Genomic DNA, 27560 nt, shown 5'->3' with positions numbered 1-27560 from the left:
ATGATCCCAGGGTCCTGGGATAGAGTCCCGCACTGGGTTCCTTGCTGGGCGGGGAGCCTGCTTTTCCCTCTCCCCGCTACTTCCCCTGCTTGTACACTCTGTCAAAAATAAATAAAATCTTTAAAACATAATAATAATTTATGGAAAAAGTTTTAACTTTTGGATCTATGTTGGATAATCAAAAGTGCAGCCTAACTTCCTTACTGCACAAAACTGAGTTTTCTATACCTCTCTTCTTAGAAGATTTATTGTATAAATTCTTTGCTAGGCTAATTTTTTAAAATATCACTTAGATACATACATGTGTATTTTCAAAATTCTGTACACAATATTAAGAACAGTAACTTTCATTTAGGTCTTACCTAGTACAGTGAGTCAATTTCATAGTACAATGAGTATGAATGAGATGTCAGTATGAATACAAAAGCAAGTCTACAAACTGATGTTTTCTTTTTGGGTTTGTTTTTGGTTGGTTGGTTGTTTTATGATCAGTTCCAAACACAGTACAGGGAAAATGGAATGAGTAAGAAAAAACGTATTTTATTTCCCCGTTAACATCAAGTCATATTATTCAGAATGTGTTTCAAAATATTTAGCCAGACCACCAATCCCAGCCACTGCCTTAGTTCAAATGTTCACTAAGAAAATAAGCAACAGAAATCCATTGTGAGACACCATCTATAGAGATCAGCTACATTGCTATATATCATTTATTAACTTAGTAATTTAGTCTCCCAATATTTAGCAAGTTTGTGTAAAAATTACTATTCCCATTGGTTTATAGTGACATTAATATAAATGCATAATTTCAAAGTCAACATTCCTTTCACTATGAACATAAAACTTAAAAAGATAGTTGTGGGTTAAAGTAATGACTGGCTGCTGGGATAGCACTGTTCAAGGCCAAATACACTGGCAGGCTTGGAAAGGCATAAATATATATACACATACACCTCAATTTGCTACTATTTCCCACATTTCTGCTATACATCCTTGTTGTATAATATGGTATAAATTATTTCCTCAAATTTGAAAAAAAATCAAGATGAATATGTTTTCATCTTCATTTCAAAATAACCCTTTTAAATGAAAAAAAGTTCCCATTTGTTAAGTCTGTTCAAGAGATGGATTTAAATATTTTCTTCACTACATGTATAATTTTTTTTACCCTTAGTGCCTCATTACAACCAGTTTAGCAATAAGACCTCCAGTGCTTTGTTGAAAATTGCATTCAGTAGATTAAAAGGCTGTAAAATCTGCAGTTGAATCTTTAAGACACTGAATCATAACAAAGTCCAAAAAATGTATGACCATCAACACCCTTGGAAGCTGTGAATTATTGCAAAAAAAACAAAAAACAAAAAAAAAAACCACACACAAGTGCATATAATTCAAACATAAACTTTGTGGGGAAGGGATGTAAAATAAATACTACAGTATTTTTCAACTCTATTTAAATGTTATTTATATGCTTAGATGAAAGGATTAATACTACTAACAAGAAGAACCAAACTATTTTAAAGACTGCTCTCCAAGTAATTAGAACAATTTTGCAAAACAAAGATAAGAGCCTATGCTAATACATTTTTCCTGTAGTGTAATGTAATTGCTAATATGAGGTATAATCTGTAAGCAATTAATACAAATATAAATAGGTATAAGCCACACTAACTCAAGTGTAGTGAAAAGCTTCTCAGCTAATGTAGTACGGATAGGGAATTAAGGGATATGAGAACGGAAGGACAGGGCAGGTTTCCAGTGGGAATGTCATTTCCATGCCTTATCACTATCATCATCTTGTATTTAACAGTCTGCTGTTGCTGAAAGGTAAATCCTTTCCAAGTATGCTGGTCTAGAATATACTTTATGTAGCACAGTAAGATTATATAAGTATTACTAATACTTCACTTGAATTTATATTTGGATTATACACATAATCATGTGTATCAAAACCTATAAACAGAATTTTAAAACATTTTCATCTCATTTTTGAAAAGTTAACAGTTAAGACTGAACTGTGTACTACAGAATTTTCTAGAATATCTAACCTAGGGGTAAAACCAAAGGAAAATATTACTATTTCTTTAGTAAACAGCTTGTGCGAAACCTCAAGCTCACTCATCTTTTTATAGATGGGTTTATTTGATGAGGATTGTGATCCAATGATTGTTTAGCAGCAATTTTACCAAACTGTAAATTCTTTTATTAACAGGCATTATAAACAGATAATACTAATCTTATTTAAAAACCATGAGTGCCACACTGGAGAATATACAGCTCATGAATAACTTAAAAAGTATTTCCCATTTTAAAAGGCAACACTCAGCATACAAAAACCTATACTAAACAAAGAAGCTATAATATGGATACATGATTGATGTGTCTAAAATGATATATATACAGTACATAATTATTGTTAATTATGTGATCAGTACATTTTTTTCTATATGATTCCCTTCATGCTTCACTTTCCCCAGAAACTGAATTCTGAACTTCCTCTTCTAAAATTGGTACAATCAGGTTATCCTTGGACATCAAATTATATTTCATCACAAATTTGGTAAACCGGTGACACAAAAATGTTTCGTTCTGTAGAGAGAAAGAAAAAAAGTCATTTTAACTTACTATTCAAAACCAAAAAACTAGACATAACATCAACATATATTATTGTCATTCTGATAAGAATGCATCAGGAGAATTAGTGAAATATACTTACTTCATATTCATCAAATATCTGCCGATGATGAAAATAAGCATGTGAAAATATTCTGTAAATCCTACGGCATACTGATCCTAGTTTTGCTACAGATGATTCCTTTATGCTAACCCTAGAAATGGGAAAGAAATCAGATTCATAGAGCTGGGCAGATCTTACAAACAATATAGTCTAATCTTCTCAATCCACAAGCGTGGAAACTTACACCTAGGGGAAAAAAGTGACCAGTGCAAGGTCACAGTGCTAGTAGGTGGCAAGAGTAGGGCTAGGACCCCTGTTCTTTACTCCTGGGCCAGTGCTCTTTCTACCTAACCACAGTGCCTAAGAAATTCAGTATTACAAGTTTTGGAACGTTGTTAAAGTTCAATGCAATTAAATCCCTGACAAATCAAAATTTACTAAAACATAGCACTGACAACATTAACACTTTGCCCACTACAGATGATTAAAACCACTAAAAGGAGGGCGCCTGGGTGGCTCAGTCGGTTAAGCGACTGCCTTCGGCTCAGGTCATGATCCTGGAGTCCCAGGATCGAGTCCCACATCAGGCTCCCTGCTCGGCGGGGAGTCTGCTTCTCCCTCTCCCCCTCCCCCTGCTTGTGTTCCCTCTCTCGCTATGTCTCTCTCTGTCAAATAAATAAAATCTTTTAAAAAAATAAAAATAAAAAAATAAAAAAAATAAAACCACTAAAAGGAGTTTTTTATTCTATACAACTTCATTTTTTTTTTTTAAATAAAAAATGCCTACAAATTTTGGTATTAAAAAAAAACGTAAAAAAAAAAAAATGTAAGGGCGCCTGGCTCAGTCAGTGGAGCGGGCGACTCTTGATCTCGGGGTTGTGAGTTCAAGCCCCATGTCAGGTGTAGAGATTACTTAAAAAATAAAAAATTTTTAAAAATGTACATAGGATACTGAAGCAAAAACCAGTATTTTTTTTTAACATATTTTACATGAGCTCTATATTTAGGGGAAAGAATCTCCAAATCTATCCACCTGGTAACAGATATCTTAATAGAATAAAAGGCCACTCAACAAACCTCTCCAGTAATATATCACAATATAGAGAAGCTTCTTTCCAGATCTTAAAAACCTGTAGGCGAGGATAAGGAATCCTTCAAAAACAAGCAGTCCAACTTAGGAAATTCTGCTTTTTAGGCATGCTGTGTAAGAGGATGCTAGCTCTATCACAGAGATTCAAGTAAATAAATGTGTAAATATTCCAACTCTAAAACATGAGAGGGAGAGCCCTGGAGAATGACACACAGCAGCAGCAGGGACTACACCCTTGACTAAACTGACCTGTGAGCTTTGGGAGCCAAGTCCTGCTGCTTTTAGTTTAACCACAACCTTAATTTCAAAATCTGAGTAATTTTGAACTAGCTAAATATACAACAGCCTTAAAAAAAAAAAAAAAAAAAAAGTTTAAAGAATACAATGCATTAACAGCAACCTAGTGTGTTTTAATAAAAATACCAATCTTTTAAATTAAATCCAAAAAGTTTAACACCATTTAAAAATTTTATTTACCTGCTGGGAAAATATTTATTGCTATTCAGAAGACATGCAGCACCATCAAGTGTATGTCTAGTATAGTCTATTGCAGGACACTATAAAAGAAAGGATATAAAAAATGCATCATACCTCTTACATGAGGTCTGTTTATTATATACTTGTCTTATTCCAAAAACCTGAGCATGTTTGAAGAAAAAAGTCTCTTACGATATCAGAATGACTGTAAAATTCAATGTTACAACAAATAAAGTTACATTAAAGAAGTAAAAAACGGCTGAAATTAATTTTGATGATATATTTAACTCTATATAGCCAAAATTATGTCAACATATAATTGATATAAAAATTATTAATGAGCTTTGGGGTATTTAAAAATTAAGATGTAATTCACATACCATAAAATTTCTTTTAAAATATACAACTCTCAAGTTTTCAGTATATTTACAAATTTATGTAACCATCACCAACTACATTCCTGAACATTTTCATCACCCCAAAAAGAAACCCAGTATCAATTAGCAGTCACTTCTCATTCTCTCCTCCTCCTAACTTGAAGCAACAATTAATCTACTTTCTGTCTTCCATGGATTTGCCTGGGTATTTCTGGGTATTTCCTAAAAATAGAGTAATACGGGGATGCCTGGGTGGCTCAGTCAGTTAAGCCTCGGACTTCTCTGATTTCGGCACAGGTCACGATCTCAGTCATGAGATAGAGCCCCACGCTGGGCTTGGAGCTGGGCATGGAGCCTGCTTAAGATTCTCCCTCTCTGGGGCGCCTGGGTGGCTAAGTCCTCAACCGTCTGCCTTTGGCTCAGGTCATGATCCCAGGGTCCTAGGGACTGAGTCCCGCATCGGGCCCCCGGCTCAGCAGGAAGCCTGCTTCTCCCTCTCACACTCCCCCTGTTTGTATTCCCTCTCTTGCTGTGTCTCTCTCTGTCAAATAAATAAAATAAAATCTTAAAAAAAAAAAAAAGATTCTCCCTCTCCCTCTGCTCCTCCCCCTCCCCCCACCCACATGGGCTCTCTCTCAAAAAAACAAAAACAAAAAAGGAATAATATGTGGCCTTTTGTGTCACTTAGCATGTTTTCAAGGCTCATCCACAGTGCAGCATAAGTATTTTATTTTTCTTTTATTCAGAATCTTTTTACACTTTAATGTTTCTAATATACAAAAAATGCTGTAATCCCTTATAGACGTCATTCCTTTTTATGGCTGAATAATATTCCACTGTGTGCATATACCACATTTTGTTTGTTTACTCATCATTAGTTATTGAAAATTTGGTTGAAACGTGTTTGGCTATCGTGAACAGTGTGACTATATTAGTGTACAAGTTTTGTATGGACATGTGTTCTCATTTCTTTTGGGTATATACCTAAGAGTGGAATTGCTAAGTCATAACTATGCTTACCTTTTTAAGGAACTTCCAAACTGTTTTCCAAAGTGGCTACTACAGTATTTTACAGTCCTATCATAGCAGTGTATGAGGATTCTACTATCTCAACATCCTGGCCAACACTGGTTATCTTTTATATTTTAATCATTCTAGTGGATGAACTGTATGCCATTGTGGAGTGTATCTTTTCTTTTTCCATTAAAAAAAATATGGTAAAATATATTTCAGATGAGGGCGCCTAGGTGGCTCAGTTGGCTGAGCAACTACCTTCAGCTTAGGTCATGATTCGGCTTAGGTCATGATTCGGGCTCCCTGCTCAGCAGGGAGTCTGCTTCTCCCTCTGACCCTCCCCCATCTCGTGCGTTCTCTCTCTCTCTCATTCTCTCTCTCTCAAATAGTCTTTTAAAAAAATATGATTCAGATGAATTCTGCCATTTCAACCTTTTTTCAATGTACAACCCAGTGACAATTACATTCACTATTGTGCAACCATCACTACTATGCGTTTCCAACCAAAGGTTTTTGTTTTTTTAAAGATTTTATTTATTTATTTGACAGAGAGAGAGACAGTGAGAGAGGAAACACAAGCAGGGTGAGTGTGAGAGGGACAGGCAGGCTTCCCGCTGAGCAGGGAGCCCGATGCCCGGCTTGATCCCAGGACTCTGGGATCATGACCTGAGCTGAAGGCAGACACTTAATGACTGAGCCACCCAGGCACCCCAACCAAAGGTTTTTCATCATCCCAAACAGAAACTCTATAAACCATTAAGCAACAACATCCCATGCCCACCATCATTTCTAGATATTTCATGTAAGTGGAATCATACAGTATCTGTCCCTTTTGTGTCTGGCTTATTTCACTCAGCATAATGTCCTCAAGGTTCATCAACATTGTAGCATATATCAGAACTTCACTCTCTTTTTTGGCTGAATAATATTCCATTCTATACATTGTTTATCCATTTTCATTGTGGTTTTGATGATTAATGATGTTGAGCATCTTTTTTATGTTTACTGGCCATTTGTTTTTCTTCTTTAGAGAAATGTCTATTCAAATCTTTTGCTCATTTTTTAATTGGGTTCTCTTTTAACTGTTTAATTGCAAAAGTTCTTTATGTATCTGAATACCAGACCATTATCAGAGATATGATTTATAAAAAAATATTCTTCCCATTCTGTAGACTGTCTTTTCATTTCTTGACAGTGTCCTTTGAGGCAAAAATTCTTAATTTTGATAAAATCTGATCTATATTTTTTTCTTTAATTTGTGCTTTTGGTGTCATATCTAAGAAATCAGTGCCTAGTCCAAGGTCATGAAGAGTTACACATGTTTTTTCTAAGAGTTTTATAATTCTAGTTATTATATTTGGGATTTTGATCCATTTTGAGCTAAATTTTACATAAGGTGTGAGGTAGCGGTCTAACTTCATTCTTTTGTATGCAGATATCCAGTTATCTCTTTTTTTTTTTTTTAAAGATTTTTTATTTATTTATTTGACAGAGAGAGACACAGCGAGAGAGGGAACAGAAGCAGGGGGAGTGGGAGAGGGAGAAGCAGGCTTCCCACTGAGCAGGGAGCCCGATGCGGGGCTCGATCCCAGGACCCCAGGATCATGACCTGAGCCGAAGGCAGACGCTTAATGACTGAGCCACCCAGGCACCCCCAGTTATCTCTTAATGAGCTATTTGACATTGTCTTTCAGTATTCTTTGAAATCAGTATTTTACTTTACACTTAGAGCACATCTCAGATTGGACTATCAACATTAAATGCTCCGTAGCCACCTGTGGTTCATAGCTATTGTTGTATCAGCATAACTTTAGATCTTTAACTGGTTTCTGAAAAAAAATTTTTTTGGAGTGGGGGGAAAGGTTTTACCTTGTTTTAGCTGCTTCCTTCCTTTTCTCACCCCCCCCATTAATTCTCAGTTAACTCATCCTACTTTGTATCATTTTTAACAGCAAAAAAGTTGGCAAAATACTCGTTACCAAATACTAACAAGCTTTTATAAATTCTATTTTGCCAAGTATCTATGTATAATGCTACTGCAGTCTGCATGTGACAAAGGATGAGCAGATAATAACACGTTGTAACCTTTGTCACTTATCACTGTGTACAATTAACTCAATTTGCTTCTTTAATTCTCAAGGACATTGAGTAAATCATCACTGGTGGGGAGTATCCTGCCTCTTCCACTTCAGAATCCTCCCCATTCTTTTAAACCAGAAGAGCAACTTTCTTAGCTACTCACCTGTTAGTTGCTATTATTTCCTGCCTGCAAAATTATTCCAAGAGTTCAGAAAGTATCTTTTCAAGATTTTCTTTTGTTTGTATTTTTCCAAAAATCCCTCTCCATACAACTACCATTTGAAAATTCTACCATTATCCTCCCTTGACACATGGACAATTCAAATGGAGCTTGCCTTCAGCAAGAAATGTTGCACTTTTAAGACTCATTCACATGACCTAATGCTATCTTACATTTAATATTAATCAAGAAAAAAGTAGATGCAACAAGGAGAGTATACATAAATCTCACAATACATCACAAACTGGGTATCTTTTCCACTCTAAAGTGAGAATAATGCATCTTCATTATTTGCCAAAATCAAACTAGCCTTCTTGATTCAATTTCCTAATTGCAACTAAATAGCCAATTTCAGTAAATTATCAATAAACTGCTATGTGGGTTTTCCCAGATACAAAATGATACACAAATCTTAATATTGCTTCAATTAACTAACACAAAAGAAGTAACACCCTGAATGAAATCAGTCAACCAAGTAAGTACTATCTGCTTAGACAGTCAACCAAATAAGTACTATCTGCTTAGACAGGTACCAGATACTCCTTATTTTGGAGAATTTACATTCTCAAATAAAAGAACACCAGATGTTCATTTTGCAACTAGAAAGTCACCTGTTGTCAAGCCACAGAAGTCTAACAATAAAATGATCATCTGATGGTTTATAATTCTATAGAACTGGCCTAACCCAAATATTTTCAGTAAGTTTAAGTTTCAAGTAAAAAGTACTACAGATTAAAAGGGAATGCATATCAAGGGAAATGCAATGCATAAACAACCAGCTGTAATTTTTGAGATAACTAAGGAAAACTGAATTATGTACTGGCTATTAGATAATATGAAGGAATTATTTTTAACTAAAAATGTTCTATAAACAACTGCTACTTCCTATACCCTCACCTTGACAAAAACTAAATGAGGAGAAAACATGAATAACTTTTTCAATGTAGGACCAATGATGGAGAGGAAAATCATTATGGTGGGTTTCAAATAAATAGTAGGAAATATTAATAAAATGTAGAGTAAAAAATATTGACCTATAAAGTTAAAAAGCCCGAAAGCAACATTTCATTAACAGATTAAGCATCAACTAGTAATCACCAAGTTACTCCTATCAAAAGAAATTATGACTAAAAGAAATTATGACTGAACCAAAAAATTAAACAAGTATATGTCATCCATTATACATTAAATATCAGCATGATATGACAGATAATGTTATTCTGATAGCCAGCGAATCATAAAGTGAGTTCTAACCCATGATATTGCCCAGTTACAAAAATGATACTAATCATAAGAAATCCTAAAATAGCACTGTGGCAATAAATTTGCAATAAGAACTCTAAACCAAATGGCAAAATAAACAGTGAACACTAAAAATTTATCTACCACTCTCTTGGAGAGATTTAGGTTATGATGATCTTATTAGTCATTCTATTTCATAATTTCTCACCTCTTTTGGAGTTTTATGAGCTGCACAAAGAAAAATCCATTGCTCAGTTGCTGTCATCTGAGTACATGTATCTGGATGGCATTCACTCTGTTACAAAAGAGTTACATTTCTTAATACGTAAAACAATAAAAAAAAGTTTATCATTTGGGTTACTACATTTCCATGTAAAATTCTAGAATTAGAAATGTTGGGTAAGTCTTTGTAAACACCTTAGGTTACAAAAACAGAAAAAAATCAGAACTTCCAAATATAGCTTTAACTTAAAGAAAATATTACCTGAAGTTTGACAGCAAGTCCATTTAGTTCAAGACAGAATTGCCTAAAAATGCAAATACATAAATGAAAAGTCTTATCCATTCTCCACATTATTTTTAGAATACTAATTGCCATTAGTACCATCCTTCCTCTCTCATCACCATTATCAACACCATCTGAATTTACATGGCACATTTCTTAAAAAGACATACAGATTAGTAAGTAAAACCCAAAACTAACAATCCTAATAATGTCCAATATCAGAGTACACTGAGTTGATCAGACTTATACACTGGAAATTCATACAATTTTTCTGAGAAGTAATTTGGAAATATATACTAAGACTCTTAGGAAGTGTATATTTTTTTCTAAGTCATTCTAAGAATTTATTCTAATAAAATAATCAAAATTCCATGCAGATATATGTACAAAGATGTTTGTACATATATTTTTTTGAAAATCAGCAATTGCAGAGTCGTAAATTGTTGGTATATACATAAACAAAGGTTATGTTTATATTCACAGTAAGATTCCAGTTATGTAAAAAATTATGTGTATATATCTATACACAAACATATATAGAAAAAGGACTAGAGGCGCCTGGGTGGCTCAGTTGGTTAAGGGTCTGCCTTCGCTCAGGTCATGATCCAGGGGTCCTGGGATGTGTCCCACGTCAGGATCCCTGCTCAGCAGAGAGCCTGCTTCCTCTCCCTCTGCCCCTCCCTGCTGCTTGTGCTGCTCTCTCTAAAAAAATCTTAAAAAAAAAAAAAAAAAAAAAAGACTAGACATTTATATTCCTATATATTTAACAAGTTTTGTTCCAATTACAAACACCATGCTCCTTATAAAAAGTCAAACATGAATATATAATGTACAATAAGAAAATCCTCCATAATTCTACCACCTCTTTCCAAAAGTTACTATTTACAAGTAAATTTGATTTTCTATGCAAAGATTAAAATATACTGGGATCATATCATACACAATTTTGTAACTTGTTTTTTGGTCACTTAGTAGATTGTAAGCATTTTTTTCATGATATACTTTTCTTCTACAACTGCCAAACTGAGTATTATAAAGCCTAGAACAATGCTTGGAACATAGTAAGTGTTCAAAAAACATTTCTGAATAAATGAAGAATGAAGGAAATTTCATAACATCATCATTTTTAAACAAACTTGTTATTTTATATGAAAAAACAATAATCGTCTATGTCATAAAGCTAACTTATTCTATTGCTGTCAAAATACCGAACACATTCCCTCTAAAAATCTTACCAAGTTAATCACTATTATGTTTCCCCAACAAATGAGAACAATCTGATTCCCTAAAAATGCAAAGCGAAAACCTACAAAGGTAGAAGATAAAAGAGAGTCCCAAAGGGCAAAAACAAAACAAATAAAAACCCTGCCCACATATGAAAGAAAAACTACTTATTTAAAGTATATGATAACAGAAGAAAGCAAATAAGGAGTCAAATTTTCATTTGTCTGTGAATGTATTTCCTTTCAGATCCCTAACAATAATGCTGTTCTTAGATCACAAAAATAACACTATTTCTGAATCATCACATCACCCTCTACTGCCCCATATCTGTAGCCTGCATGTTACATATAGGTTTTTTTGTTTTGTTTTGTTTTAAGATTTATTTATTTATTTGACAGAGAGAGACACAGTGAGAGAGGGAACACAAGCAGGGGGAGTGGGAGAGGGAGAAGCAGGCTTCCCGCCAAGCAGAGAGCCCAATGTGGGGCTCAATCCCAGTACCCTGGGATCATGACCTGAGCCGAAGGCAGACACTTAACGACGGAGCCACCCAGGCGCCCCTTACATACAGGTTTTTGAGTTGTTTTCCACTAAGTGGTAATAAAGACAGGTGGTGAAAAATAAGTTTCTCATCTAGTTTAGCTCACTTATGGACCAACAGCAAAATTAAGCTACTGATTTGGCAGTGTTATGGGTACAAACTGTGGCACACAGTACAAATATAACAGCTTCAAGTTAATTCATTATAGGGCTAACACATACAGTTGTGCAGCTGAAGAGACAAACCAGAGCTGAAATCCGGCCTACACTGTAATCTCTAAACCATGGGGGATCCTGACATAGGATTGTATCCACTCAGAAGGGGGGGGGGAGGGGACATCTTTTCCTAATTACAAAGATTCCATACGGGCTAGTGAGAGATTTGAATGAAGTCCTGTTAACATCATAATATTAACCAATGAGAGCAAGTATTAAGCCTCAAATCAATTACACCAAGTACATGAAAAAAACCAAAAAGCTACTTTTGAAACTCTTCTTGTGAACTATAAAGATGTATACACTATGATAAAAACATAAAAGAATATATGTAATGTATAATACATAAATATCAAACCAAAATAAATTGGATAGTATTCAAGGGAAAAAATAAAAATAACAGTATCAGAAGAGAACAGGATAAAGATTTTATAAGTTTTGTATATTGCATATTTTATAGTCTAAGTTAAATAGGGAGAAGTAGGGGTGCCTGGGTGGCTCAGTCGTTAAGTGGCTGCCTTCGGCTCAAGTCATGATCCCAGAGTCCTGGGATCGAGCTCCGCATCGGGCTCCCTGCTCGGCGGAGAGCCTGCTTCTCCCTCTCCCTCTGTCTGCTGCTCTGCCTCCTTGTGCTCTCTCTCTCTGTGTTAAACAAATAAATAAAAATCTTAATAAATAAATAAATAAATAAATAGGGAGAAGTTCTTAGATCTGAAATTAAGATCTTGTATACTAAAATCAGTCCTTGGGGGTACCTGTCTGGCTCAGTCAGTAAAGCATGTGACTCAATCTCAAGATTTCAAGCCCCATGTTGGGTATGGAGCCCTATGATCAATCAATCAATCTAAATCTGTGAACTCTAACATCAGCCCTCACTTGTTTGGAATTATACTTGTAGTGGAAAAAACATCCTCATTTATTTTCATCATTAATCCCAAGAGGTAAGTAGGTAGTTATTTTCAAAGCTAATTCAAGTAAGGCAAAGAATATGCACTGAAGTGTTATCTTGATTTATAGGAATGGGAAAATATCTACATATTCATACTTTCAATTATCATGTATTAAGATGTGGTTTTAAAAAACTAGATCGGGGTGACTGGCTGGCTCAGTCGGTGGAGCATGCAACTGTTAATCTTGGGGTTGTGGGTTTGAGCCCCCTGTTGGGTGTAGAGATTACCTAAAAATAAACTCTTAAAAAAACAAAACAAAACAAAACCTGTATCAATTAGTCAAGTGATATGTCCAAGAAACTGGCAGAATACAAAAAAGTCTTAAAAACCTGATACTGCTGAACTGTTATGACAAGACATGTCTTAACAATGTCTAGCAGGAAATGTGATCTATTTAGGGCAAGTCCTATTTCTACTCCACTTATTACTTAAAAATCAACTCAAAAAGTAACAAACCCTGATGAACATATATCTCATGCTACATTCTTTATATTTAACCTATCAACTCATCTCAGTTCCCATTTATAGTGGGAAGTTTGTAACTTCTGGAAACAACTTAGTAACTTCAGGATTTAGCTGCTTTGAAAGTTAACTCTAGTTAACTAATCATTCACTAGTCATCAATTCTCTCATTCAAAGGGCATCATGAAAAGTGCCCAAACTCCTTACTTCAGAATTACAATTAATCTTTAAAGATTTATTTATTTGAGAGAGAGAGAATGAGCACATGTGTACACATACACTTGCAATCCTGGGGGAGGGACAGAGAAAGAGAATCTCCAGCAGACTACTCACTGAGTGAGGAGCCTGACGGGGGCTCGACCTCATGACCCTGAGATCATGACTTGAGCTGAAATCAAGAGTCGAACACTTAACCTACAGCCACTCAGGTGCCCCCAGAATTAAAATTAATCTTTATTTATCACATGGAGGACTAGAAGTTCACAGTAGTTAACAGGCAACTCATCAGATACCAAGCCTAGACTAGGACCTTCTTGTGATCCTCTACAGAGAAATAAAGTTAGTATGAGTGGATAAATAGAAATAATGCATTTGTGATTAAGGGATAATTTGTGGTTAAGAAAAACTGTGTAGAGGCGCCTGGCATGGCTCAGAGCATGCAACTCTTGATCTTGGGGTTGTGGGTTCAAGTCCCACGATGGGTGTAGAGATTACAAGAAAAAAAGAGAGAGAAAGAGAAAGAGGGAAGGGGGGGAGAGGGAGACAGAGAGAAAGAACAAAAGAACAAAAAGCTGTGTAAATAGATAATAATGCCCATACCCATAAATGAAGAAAACAATCACAAAGTTGAAAACTTTATCACACTGAAAACACAAAAGCTTTTAAATTTGGCTTTTTAGTCTGTGATTACATAATGATTTTATTTGCAATTCATAATCATCAACATCAAAGGTTATTTTTACAAGTGGAAGTACTATTACTATTTTGATATATCATGAAGATTTACCTTAAATGTTCATATTTCCATACACCTTCATCTTGGCCTTCAGGTGGTTCAAGAATTTTGTCAATATTGGAACAATCTGCTCGTATGTTTTGTTGAATATACTATAAAAAAAAAGTTCTCAAAGTGAATTAAAATATTATACTTCATGATAAATCTTATGTTAAATATATTTAATTTCTGAATACATGGCTGCTCTTATGTTCCAACATTTCTGGGTTATACATAAAATAGGAAACCACGTACAGAATCATAATCACTAATTCAGAAGAAAGGAGGTAACCCTTACCTATGCTTTCTCCAATTCAACTTCTCTGGGATATGATCTACCATGTAAGTGCAGATATGGTACTCACCAGGACTGGATGTGGGATCAAAACTGTAAACTATAATTTTCATAAAAACATAAAATGTAGACAATATAACTGTGGTACATAATATAGGATTCCACTAATATCAATTATCTAGAACAGGCAAATCTAGAACAGGCAAATCTATGGAGACAAAAAATAGTAGTTGTTTAGGACAAAGGAAAGAAGAGGAGACAAAGGGGAATGGAGATAACTGCTAATGTGAATGAGATTTCTTTCGGGTGGGGAATGAAGATGTTCTAAAATCAGATTGTGGTAATGGTATACAACCCTGTGAATATACTAAAAACCATGTACGTGGGCGCCTGGGTGGCTCAGTCGTTAAGTGTCTGCCTTCGGCTCAGGTCATGATCCCAGGGTCCTGGGATCGAGTCCCACATCGGGTTCCCTCCTTGGCGGGAAGCCTGCTCTCCCTCTCCCACTCCCGCTGCTTGTGTTCCTGCTCTCTCTATCTCTGTCTCGGTCAAATAAATAAATAAAATCTTTAAAAAATAAATAAATAAATAAATAAAAATAAAAACCATGTACGTATATCTTAAATGGGCGATTTCTATGGTATGTGGTATCCAATAAAGTTGTTTTTAAAAAGTGACTAGCAGAAAAACTAAGTTAAAAGGAAAAAAAAAAGGCATGGACATTCACTTTTTTTTTTTTCTTTTTTTAAAGATTTTATTCATTTATTTGACAGAGAGAGACAACGAGAGCAGGGAACACAAGCAGGAGGAGTGGAAAAGGGAGAAGCAGGCCTCCCGCTGAGCAGGGAACCCGATGCAGGGCTGGATTCCAGGACCCTAGGATCATGACCTGAGCCAAAGGCAGACGCTTAAAGACTGAGCCACCCAGGCGCTCCACTTTTAATTTAAATAAAATAAAACTTTAAATTTCAGATCTTTTTAATGTTTCATTCAATCTATGATTTAAATACTCTGAAATTTGAGAGAGAGAGAGAATGAGCACATGTGTACACATACGCTTGCAATCCTGGGGGAGGGACAGAGAAAGAGAATCTCCAGCAGACTACTCACTGAGTGAGGAGCCTGAAAGGGGCCCGACCTCATGACCCTGAGATCATGCCTTGAGCTGAAATTTGAATAGGCTAAATTAGATTAAAATGCCTGATTACAGAAACTTAAACTACAGGGCCTTTTTACACCTATCTATTATGCTTATTTTCAGGCAACGTTTCTTGAGTATTACTCTCATGTGAAAAGCCTGCTCAAAAGATTTTAATGACTCCCTAATGCCTATTTAAACCATTCTTCCTGATTTTCTGACCCTATCCTAAGTTTCAAAGTTCTGCATGAAACTGATTCTCTCAAGCAGAAAATAGCAAATTCTTTACCTTTTCCACTGGCCACCTCAAACTCCATACAATTCTTTCCAAATTCCTTCTCCCCCAGCACATTCAAATCTTTCCTGATTATTCTAGTACTCACAGAACTCCCTCTGATTTCCTCCATTTGTCACTATATAATCTAAATTAGCAATTTGTCTATGCACTCCTATCTTTCCTGCTCCCATTATACCTCCTATAGAACTCTTACAAGCATTTATTTATATTTAATATATAGCACTTAGTTATTTTTGAGGGTCTCCCTCAAATAAAGAGACTTAGTTTTGTTTTAAATTTTAGTATTAGCATCTGGCACATAGGAGATTTTTAACAAATTTTTATTGTCTTTTCCTAAACTACATTACTTGAAGTCAAGAATAAAGATATGTAATTACCTGAAATGTTAAAGCCGTGAAGGATTAGGGAGAAAAAATTTACCAAAAATGGAGTGTAGACCCTGATTCTTTAATATTCTTTAGTGGTCCCAAAAACAGTTTGGTAGTTAGCACACAAAAATATATTCTCTGCAACATGGTTTGCTCATAATCAATATTAATTTTTTAACCACATATTTAATAACAATTTACTTATAATAATTAAATTTTTTGTAAGTAGAATTACAAGTTGTCAATCTTTAGGGAATCTAGAATCCTTTTACACAAATCTAGATAATTTGTGTAAAATATTTAAGAGAACAGAAGAAATCCTTAACTTTGAAAGAAAGCAAAAATGTCATTGTTTTCTGAACTGTCCTCCATACTTTTATGCAAATAGAGACAGCTATCTTTAAAACGAGCTAAAAAAAAGTAAATGTCTTAATGCTCACTGAATTTAACTTTTATCTTAGGGAACTCTTTACATTGTTTCTGAGTAATATCACTAATTTCTGTTTATTCTGGAAAATTATTTTTATCACCCTCAAAAACTATCTGAAAACTAACGATTTATAACTGCAACATGTTTCTCTATTCTGTCACACATCATAATGTGATATAAATCTAAACTAGGATTAATTTTTTCATGTGCATCAGAAGACAGACAAACATAAAATTAGAAAAAAAGAATTAGCTCTATCATGAAAAGCTTGTATATTAAGTACCTCTTCAACATTACCTTTATTATGTTGTTTAGTAATTCAGTTAAACAGAAGAGCATTTACCATTACTACTTAAAACTTTTGCTTCTGAATTTTAATGCTAAGACTTTTTGAAACTGAGTAAACTGTACAACTATTACTTAAGAAACTGGCTTTGTAATCTTTAAGGAAATCTACAAAAAAAAAAAAAATCCAGAAAACCACCTCGTAACAATAGTGTTCTTTATGCTTCTAAGGACTTTAAAATCCTAACTTATTACCATTTCTTGAAAAGAAACTTTTTGTTAGCTTCCAAAGGCATTACCACTTCTACCTGATACTGTCACCTTGATCAAGCTCACTAGCATTTCAGATGCTCTCAGTATATATACTCACTTCCCAAGCCTTTCAAGTCTCCTCAGTACAGTAATTACTATATCAGATTTTAGACTAAGTCAAAAACAGCATGAAATTCTTCTTCCTTCTGTTATGAAAAAGGCAGAAAAATATCTTTCTAGTGATTTCCTGTGGGCTGTAATTATTAATAATTACAATGATCTAGTACTGTATTTTATGTAAGACTTTTCCTAAAGCAGTTTTTAGAAATCATTTGGAAAGAGTAAAATACACAGTAAAATACCATGCAAAAGCATTTTATTGCTTCCACTTCTGGGTAAGATGGAGTAAACACACATCAACTTTTCTCTCCTGGAGCGCCTGGGTGGCTCAGTCATTAAGCAACTGCCTTCGGCTCAGGTCATGATCCCCAAGTCCTGGGATTGAGCCCCGCATCAGGGAGCCCGCTTCTCCTTCTGCCTGCTGCTTCCCCTACTTGTGCTCTCTGTCAAATAAATTTCTCTCCCACTGAACAAAACCATAAAATCTGGACAGAACTCAAAGTGCAGTAATTTGAGGTCTCTGTAAAGCAAATATCAGAAAGAGGACCTGGAAAGAACACCAGAATTCAAGGTATCACTGAACTGGCAGTGAGTTTGCTGCGTTTCTTTTGTCCTCTGGTATCCCCTGGCCTCAACTCAATTCAGGATAAAACCCAAAAATTAGCACTGTTGGTGCTGACAGATCCAGGAGAAACTACATAGTTCCGTCTCAAGGAGTGGAAAATGGCACTCCTAAAACTCAACAAGAGTGGAAGAAAGCTCCTGGGTTTTTGCCCTCTGCTTTTTCTCCCCTCTCACAGTCTACACCTGAGACAATTCCACAGTGGCAGCAAAAGCAGCTGCCAACAGAAAAATGCAAGAGACAAAATTCTCAGGAAGAGAACCCCATCCTCTCCATCTGGTGGTGGGATCAAACCTTATTTCTTTTTCTCTCTTTACTTTCCACAACTGCCAACACAATTCTAGTAAGTGATTTCTGGCTGGAGGACCAAACAGATGGGCCCCAGGAAACCAGAATGTATCAGAGAGATATTAGAGACAGTGAAGCTCAGAGAAGTGACCCCATAAAGGTGTTTAGGAACTCCTGGGCTCTATCCTAATCTGTGCATGCCCACATGCATTGATCTGATCATAATTTGCGTATGACAGATGGAGAACTGAGCTAATGGATATACCTTCACCCAGGCTGACCATGGGTTGGTACACACAGAACAGATTCAAGGAGTAGTGCAAAGGCTTTGAAAACTGAACCAACACTGGAACCTCAATCTGGCTGGAACCTGCAGCCTGTATCTAATCAGGTCAAAAGCCTACTAAAACAAAAATATCAACGTTCTCCATGGGATTAAATAAAACCAGAGTCCAAACATAAATTCAAAATGTCCAGAATACAATCCAAAATTACTTGGTATACAAAGAACACATGAAAATATCAACTCAAGAAGATGAGTGTGCTGGGGGAAGGGAGTAGTGAAAAGCTGTTATTGTTTAATGGGCACAGAGTTTCATCTGTTAAAGTTGAAAAGTTCTTTTAAAAAAAGATGAAAGGGCAACTTCTCGGGTCCCCTCCCTCTTCGGGAGCTTCTTACTATCACTCAATAAACTTTGCTTTGCTGACCACCAAAAAAAAAAATCTGCAGATAAGAGGTGGTAATGATGGCACAATAATGTGAATGTACTTAATGCCACACAGAACTGTACACTTAAGGGGCCCTAGCTGGCACAGCTGGTAGAACATGTTGGGGGTAGAGTTTACTTAAAAAATTAAACTAAAAACTTAAAAAAAAGTACACTTAAAATGGCAAAGTGGTAAATTTTATACTACATATATTTACCACAATAGAGAAAAGCAGAGTGAACAACAAACAGGAAAACCCAAAGAATCCATGCCTAGACACATAATCAAAGTGCCAAAAACTAAAGATAAGCCATTGAAAAAAAGACACAGGACCTATAAAATATTTTAAAAACTGCAGCTTTCTCATCAGAAACCATAGATAGGAGGGAATGGCACATGTTGAGAGTACTCAAAGAAAAGAATGGGGCACCTGGGTGGCTCAATCGGTTGAGAGTCTGCCTTTGGCTCAAATCATGATCCCAGGGTCCTGGGATTGAGTCCTGTGTTGTCCTCATAGTCGGGCTCCCTACTCAGGGAGGAGTCTGCTTGTCTCTCTCCCTCTGTGCCTCCCCGCCCGCCATGCTCACTCGCTTTCTCTCTCTCAAAATAAATAAAATCTTAAAAAAAAAAAAGTCAACCCAGAATTCTGTACCTAACAAAAATACCCTTCAGGAATGAAGATAAAGACATTATCAGATGAACGAAAACTAAAGATAACTCCTAGCCAGCAGATCACTCTAAAAGAATTGCTAAAGGAAGTACTTTTAGACAAAAGGAAAAGAATAAATAACACTGGAAGAAAACTTAGAATATCAGGAGCAACATAAATTATAAATATCTGGGTATAAATATAATAGGTCATCTCCTCCTGAGTTCTTTAAAATATGTTTGGCAGATGAAAGCAAAAAATATAACATTGTCTGATGAGGTTTTCAATGTAGGTAGATGTAATACAGGCAACAAAAGCATAAAGGGATAATGGGATCTATAGGAAGGTAGTTTTTACATTTCAATTAAAGTGGTTAAAACACTGATTCTAAGTAGACTGAAAAGTATTTAGTAATCTCTAGAGCAATTATCAAAAATATTATATGAGATACTTGCGGCGCCTGGGTGGCTCAGTTGGTCAAACGCCTGCTTTCGGCTCAAGTCATGATCCCAGGGTCCTGGGATCAAGCCCCACATCAGGCTCCTTGCTAAGCAGGGAGCCCGCTTCTCCCTCTCCTACCCCGTACCTCCCCGCCCCCGCCGCTTGTGTGCGCATGCTCTATTGAATAAATAAAATCTTTTAAAAATAATAAATAAAAAAATAAAGAGATACTCAAGGGGTGCCTGGGTGGCTCAGTCGGTTAAGTGTCTGCCTTTGGTTCAGGTCATGATCTCAGGGTCCTGGGATCGAGCCCTGCAACTGGCTCCCTGCTCAGTGGGGAGTCTGCTTCTCTCTCTCCCTCTGACCCGTGCTCACTCTCTCTCTCATATAAATAAATATTTTTAAAAATAAAAATTAAAAAAAGATACTCAAGGGGCGCCTGGGTGGCTCAGTTGGTTAAGCAACTGCCTTCGGCTCAGGTCATGATCCTGGAGTCCCTGGATCGAGTCCCGCATCGGGCTCCCTGCTCGGCAGGGAGTCTGCTTCGTCCTCTGACCCAATCCCCTCTCATGTGTTCTCTCTCTCTCATTCTCTCTCTCTCAAATAAATAAATAAAATCCTAAAAAAAAAAAAAAAAAAAAAAAGATACTCAAAATTAGAATTAAAATAATAAAAATGCTCACTCTGTAAAAAGGCAGAAAAGGGGAAAGGAACAAAAAAAGGAGGGAACAAACTGAAAACAAGTAATACGATGGCAGTAATATAAATCTAAACATATCTACCAATAACTAAATTAATATTAAATGGCCTAAATACACCCATTGAAAGACAAAGACTATCACAAAGAACAAGGAAAACGACCCAGCTATACGCTGACTACAAAAAACTTACTTCAAATATAATGATTTAGGTAGGTTAAAAGTAAAAGGATGGAAAAAGATATACTATACAAACATCAGTCAAAAGGAAGCTGCAAGGAATGAAAAGTCAAAACTAAAAAAAAAAACAACAACAACAACAATCAGAGCACCTGGCTAGCTCAGTGTAGCATGTGACTCTTAATCTCGGAATTATGAGTCTGAGCCCCAAACTGGGTGTAGAGATTACTTAGACATAAAAATTTTTTAAATTTTTTTAAAAAATCAATGGATACACTATATTAATATACAAAGGGAAAAAACCACAACCATCTCAATGCAGAAAATGCATTTGACAAAATCCAACATCTTCTCATGATAAAAATCCTAAGAAAACTAAGTATAGAAGAGAACTTCCTGGGGCGCCTGGGTGGCTCAGTCATTAAGCGTCTGCCTTCAGCTCAGCTCATGATCCCAGGGTCCTGGGATCAAGCCCCACGTCAGGCTCCTGCTTCGCAGGAAGTCTGCTTCTCCCTCTCCCACTCCCCCTGCTTGTGTTCCCTCTCTGTCAAATAAATAAAATCTTTAAAAAAAAAAAAAAAAGAAGAGAACTTCCTAATTATAATGAAGGGCATTTATGAAAACCCATGGGTAACATCATACTCAATGCTGAAAGACTGAAAGGTTTCCCTCTAGAATCAGAAAAGAGACAAGGATGCCAGCTTTCACCACTGCTATTCAACAATGTGCAGAATTTCTAGCCAGAGCAATTAGACAAGAAAGATAAATAAAAGACTATCTCTACTTGCAGATGACATAATCCTATATACAGAAATCCCAAAGAATCCACAGGAAAGCTAATAAATCTAATAAACAAAATCAGCAATAGGATACAAGATCAATATACAAAAATCAGTTGTGTTTGTATACACCTTCAATGAATAATCCAAAAAGGCAATTAAGAAACCAATTCTAGGGGTTCCTAGGTGGCTCAGTTGGTTAAGTGACTGCCTTCTGCTCAGGTCCTGATTTCAGGGTCCTGGGAGCGAGCCCCACATCAGGCTCCCCACTCAGAAGGGACTGCCTCTCCCCCTGCTGTTGTGCAACCAAAGAAAAGCCCTGGACCCTGTGGCTTCATTGGTGAATTTTACCAAACATTTGAAGAACACCAATCCTCCTCGAACTCTTCCAAAAAATCAAAGAGGAGGGCATACTTCCTAACTCATTCTATGAAGCCAGCATTGCACAATACCAAAGCCAAACAAAGACACTCGAGGAAAACTAGAAACCAATAACCCTTATGAACATTGATACAAAAATCCAGCAAGCCTAATTCAGCAGCAAATTAAAAAGATTATACATCATGATCAAGTGAGATTATTCCTAGAATGCAAGGATGGTTCAACATGCAAAAACTGATCAATACACCACATTAACAAAACGAAGGGGGGAAAACCCCACATGTTCATTTCAATTGGTGCATTTGAAAAATTCAACACCTTTTTAGGATAAAAACAGTCAACAAACTAGAAATAGAAGGAAACTAGTAACATAATAACCCCACATAATAAAGGTCATATATGAAAAACCCACACTGCACCTCATACTCAATGTGCAAGACTGAAAGGTTTACTCTAAGATCAAGAACAAGATAAAGATGCCTGCTTTTGCCACTTCTATTCAAAGCAGTATTGGAAGTTCTGGCCAGGCAATTAGGTAAGAAATCCTGATTAGAAAGGAAGATGACCTGTTTACAGATGACATGCTCTCAATATGTAGAAAACCCTATAGATTCCACAAAAAAATTGTTCAAATAAATTCAATAAAGTAGCAGCACACAACCTCTACTTTTTATAAAAAAAATATTTTTTTATTTGAGAGAGTGAGAGAGCGAGCACACGAGCAGTAGAAAAGGGAGAAGGAGAGGGAGAAGCAGACTCCCCTGCTAAGCAGAGAGTCTGACCCAGGGCTGACCTCAGGACCCTAGGATCATGACCTGAGCTGGAGGAAGATGCTTAACGGACTGAGCCATCCAGGCGCCCACAACCTCTACTTTCAAAGGGAGAAATACCTATACACTTTTCCTCTAATTTTTCCCAATTTCCAGGCATAGAGCTCTAGGTTTATATTTCTGTATCCTCCACAAGGCTTATCTCATTGCCCAATAAATATTTGTTTGAACAATACATTCTTAAAAGGCAATGAACAAATAGCCATTCATTCATGAATGCTTGCCCATTTCCTGGGCTAAGTATCTAAATATTATACTGAGTCCATTCTAAAGGTTTTTAGGATTTGTTAGTATCATCAATTGTTTTTTATGCTCAAAGAATTCAACCATATTCCTATTTCATTTTCCGGGATCCTCAAATAACACAATAAATCCAAATAGCCATCTACGTTTATTATCTAGCCATCAAGATAAAGCCAAACGGCCTCTCTGTTGTGTATTTTTCCTTTAAATATGTTAACCAATGTCTAGTCCAATATACTAGTGCACCCTAATTTCAGTCATCCTTTTGTTAACTCCTTAAAGCAACTTTTAATAATTAGCTATAGAAACTATTTTTCCCCAGATTATAGATTTTATTCATTTTGGAAGAACTGCTACATTTTTTTTAAACCCAATGAGTATATATGCGATTCTCAGTAAGAATGTGTAAGAGTCACGTGAGGGGCTTTTAAAACCACACATGCTACAGAGACCCACCTCCTTGATAATCATTGCCTTAGTAAGCTACCTGATAGTGGCAACAACCTAAAGGGAGGCATCTTAGCCCTCAAATATATTAGAGCTGCACAAAAGTTAAGAACTAATGGTAACTTGGGGTGCCTGGGTGGCTCAGTCATTAAGTGTCTGCCTTCGGCTCAGGTCATGATCCCAGGGTCCTGGGTTCAAGCCCCACATCGGGGTCCCTGCTCAGCAGGAAGCCTGCTTCTCCCTCCCCCACTCCCCCTGCTTGTGTTCCCTCTCTCACTGTGTCTCTCTCTGTCAAATAAATAAAAAATCTTAAAAAAAAAAAAAAAAAAAGAATGGTAACTTTTAGTGAATTTAGATATATGTTCTCAAGTGTTCAGTCACCAACTATGTTATTTTTCCCACTTAATTATGTTATTTTAATTTAGCATTCAATTAACTGAATTAAATTCACTCTAAAATAAAATTTGGTACCCTAATTTGGTAGATATTAATAGATACTAAAATGTACTTAAGCTTCGTTATAGTTTACTATATCATCTTAAAACAAAATGGAGGATTGATAAAAGCTTTAAACAGGCACTCTGTTATTTCCATGGATTCAGACTTGTGTTAAAAGATACAGGAATATTTATGCCAAGAGAGGTAAAATGCTTAGGTTATTGGAGTTGCAAAAGAAACTACAGTTATTACCTGCTGAACAGCTAGTGTACTGTCCATTTCATCAAAGGATTCATCAGGCCAATTATAGAAATCCTATTAAAAAAAACTCATTGTTAAAGCACATACAAAGTTACAAAAAAGCAACATTATTATGATTAGCTTCAATTTTTAATAAAGTTCCCAAGTTACACCAGAGAAAAAAGCTCTCATACTATAAATAACAGGATTATCAGTGAATAAGAGAACTTTATTCAATGTTTTTAAATGAACCAAAATTTTATTTAACTGAACTATAAGTTACATTTTTTTCAACTACAAATCCCTCAAATAGGGCTCCCATAACTTTCCATGTATTACCTGAGGAGATAAATCAATCACTTTTTTGTTTATGGTGGTTTAACATTTCTCAAAACGTTAAGCTGAAAAAGAATCTCCAAGCACTGAATCATTTTTTTACCGAAAGAGAATAGTTTGTGGTGGGGGTAGTTACTGTTCCGTAAGTACTATTGTAAACAAACATTATAAATTATTATTCCAATTACAAATGGTGTTTTAAATTTCTCAATCAAAATATGAGCTCCATCAAAAAGTAGTCATCCAGCCTTCTTTTAAGGGCGATCAATACTTTTGTGGATCACCTTGCAATGGTTCTGAATTCCTCTATAGATAGTCCAGTTCACAGACATTCCCCTAAGTGATTAAGAATCTTCCCATCTGACTGACTTTTTCAGCAAGGTCTACCTATGTATCCTTAGCAGACAGATAAATGTCTCTGGGGTATAACTGGGGGAAACAGTAGTGAACCAATGATCTATAATCCTGTACCAATCAACATGGGTAAGTCTCCAAACACCTTAAGCAAACTGAAGAATTCAGTGTATGATACCACATGAATAAAAGTTTAAGAAATCCAAAGCATACCTACAGATATAATGCATACATAGTAAAAGTATGAAGAAAAGGAATAATCATCTTCATTGGTTGGGAAGAGTGGGTAGAAGACAGAACAGAAGAATGTGATAAAGAGGGATTCATCTATATTAGTAATGTCTTAGTTATGAGTGTAGATGATGAGTATACCTTCTTAAGTGTCTTAAACTTTTCGTATCTTTCTTTTTTATAGTTGCCCTGTATGAATGAAAATGAACTTTGTTTTAATATGTTAAGAAATAAAAACTTTCTGGAAATTGTTCCAGGATGCCTCTCCCTAGATACCATCTAAATATTATTGAAGACTAGTTTTTAAATTGTTCCTATGTAATTTATACTGAAACTTGTTTCTATCAATATGCTTTGACTATACTTTCCTTTTTAAAAAAAATTAAGGTAGTTTGTAAAATACTTTGTTTTAAAAATATCAGAAAACACACAAAACTGTAACTGGTAATCAAATGTTTTGTCTCATCACACCTGTCATATAAACACAAAAAGAACCACAAATCAGCTTAATGAACATTCTCATCTACTTCAGGGAATAAACATTTATTGAAAACCAACTATGTGCCTATATCCCAATCTAACTAATTAAAAAAAAATAAGTAGAAAAAGTAGAAAGATAGTTCTAAATAAATCATTTAGAATAGACCTATTTCACTGAAGGAAATTAGTGACAGAAGGAATAGGAAAGAATGCTGCTTATGCAGTCTTTTCTTCTTTTAATCCTGACCTTTCCTGTGATGATTTAACAACCTTGATCTATGACAATGTGGAAAAAAGCAAAGGAGATTTCTCTTATGTGACTTATAACATAGGAAACAGATGTTACAGTATTAACTTAAAATATTTTATAACCTTTCAAAATTAAGAACTGAGTAAATAAAAATGAATGGCGATTCTCAGAATATGAGTACAAAAGTCGACCTCTGAATATGAAAATATAAAAGTTAATCACTTAGGAGAAACAATGTTTCCAAAGAATAAGAAGTTATCTGAGGAAAGAGCATTTATAAATAAAGTTTGCAAAAGGTAAAAAGAAATAAATTCCCATTCATATAAATAAGAAGTAAAGTTATCTGAGAAAAGAGCATTTATAAAGAAAGTTTGGAAAGTAAAAAGAAATAACATATAAATTTCCAGTAATATATAAATGTCAGTTCCAGAAATAACTGACAGCTAAATTTGACTCTATAATACAATGTTTAAGCTCAATACTCTAAAATTCAGTACTAATAAAAACTTGTTAAAGAGAAAAGGTCACCAGTGAACTAAGAATCCAGAGACTATCTAACCTTGAGCAAATGCAGTCAATTCTCTGGGCTTCAGTTTCCTTATCTGTAACATGGATGTAGGAAGTGTCTGGATCTAAAAGATATTTTGAAAGGACTCCCTTTCCAAAATTCTGTACAGGATATTGAAATCTATTCTCTGACATATGGTCAGAGCTCCATGGTTTTTTCCTGGGTTCCCCCCCCCCCACTTATATCACTTTTTCTTTAAAATTACACTTTAACACATCTCTTCTGATTTTAGAGCATATACTCAACAGCAACGTTATTTCAGCTGGTAGATTAATCACATCAAATCTAAATGCCTGTTTGATTTTTCTTTAAATCTGAGGCACCCCGTCTTTTGAAAAACCCCCAGAATCAACACCTAAACGAACACCAACTCACCCCAAATACTGCCCTACTAAAAGTTGATAAAATTATTATCAGTTCATTCCTTGACTATGCCTCACATAATAAGGAATGACATCTAACCAGGGCAATCTGATGATGAAAACTTGCTGGGGCAGAGAACAGCTGCAGCTAGAAATGGTCAAAGGCAAACTGCAGGAGGAGGATAAAGTAAATTATCACCACCCGGATCCGGCTAGACAAGCTGGATGGCAGAAGCCGGGCAGGCAGGTCACAAACCAGGTAGGAACCGGAAGCCAGAAAAAGGTTGGCTGTGTTTACACCCCCTCCCGCCGTGGCGGCCCCGACCCTCACGAAACCCCCAGGGTCACCACCTGGCGGGCCGCGCCCCTCCGACGATGGTCAGCTGTGGTTCAGGGGAGAGGCGAGAACAGGCAGTCGCTGCTGACACGCTCTCAGCCCCGAGCCTTGGCGGTCACCGCCCGCCGCTCCGACCCACCCCTCATGCCCACCCTCAAGTCAGGACTCCGCAGGCCTCGCGATCCGCCACCGCCGCCTCAGCCAGACCCAGGGGCTGCGGCTCCGGAAGAGCAGGCCGGGCACGCGTACCCCTGCCCGCCAGCTTACCGCCTCACCCCAACCTTCCTCTCCGGGGCGGCCAGCGTCGCCACCGAGAGTTCCCCGGTAGGAAAGGTGCAAAGATAGTACCTGCGCCTTCGTGCCCGGCCTGTTCCGCCTCAGCACTGCCGTCCCCTCCGCCATGACCATAGTGCCAGAGTCTGGGCGGCTGGAGTCGATACCCGGA

At 36.3% G+C, this 27560-nt stretch overlaps 1 protein-coding gene across 2 annotated transcripts; it reads right to left on the bottom strand.

Annotated features, from left to right (window-relative positions):
* Positions 1-520: 520 nt before the first annotated feature.
* On the bottom strand, positions 521-27560 carry MOB4 (MOB family member 4, phocein). 2 transcript variants are annotated; one of them, XM_021702935.1, is made up of 8 exons: positions 27464-27560; positions 24210-24272; positions 14080-14180; positions 9661-9703; positions 9385-9471; positions 4245-4324; positions 2717-2828; positions 521-2589 (listed from the first exon to the last, which is right to left on the bottom strand). In XM_021702935.1, exons 1-8 carry the CDS (start codon positions 27521-27523, stop codon positions 2458-2460), a joined length of 678 nt encoding a protein of 225 aa, XP_021558610.1. In that variant the 5' UTR covers positions 27524-27560; the 3' UTR covers positions 521-2457. The 2 variants fall into 2 exon arrangements, with proteins under 2 accessions (XP_021558610.1, XP_044769306.1); XM_044913371.1 differs by lacking the exon at positions 24210-24272 and having other exon boundaries at positions 27464-27555.

This window comes from Neomonachus schauinslandi, chromosome 3 (assembly GCF_002201575.2).
Source record: "Neomonachus schauinslandi chromosome 3, ASM220157v2, whole genome shotgun sequence".
Classification (NCBI taxonomy): Eukaryota; Metazoa; Chordata; class Mammalia; order Carnivora; family Phocidae; genus Neomonachus; species Neomonachus schauinslandi.
The sequence above is the reverse complement of the archived record's forward strand: the minus strand, read 5'-3'. Positions and strand labels throughout refer to the sequence as shown.

Coding starts and splice junctions, on each gene's coding strand:
- MOB4 (XM_021702935.1), bottom strand. CDS start 27,523: ATGGTCATGGCGGAGGGGACGGCAGTGCTGAGGCGGAACAGGCCGGGC. Junction 14,181..24,209: donor GTACACTAGCTGTTCAGCAG/GTAATAACTGTA, acceptor TTTTTTTTATAG/TATATTCAACAAAACATACG. Junction 4,325..9,384: donor CTCATAAAACTCCAAAAGAG/GTGAGAAATTAT, acceptor TTTCTTTTATAG/TGTCCTGCAATAGACTATAC.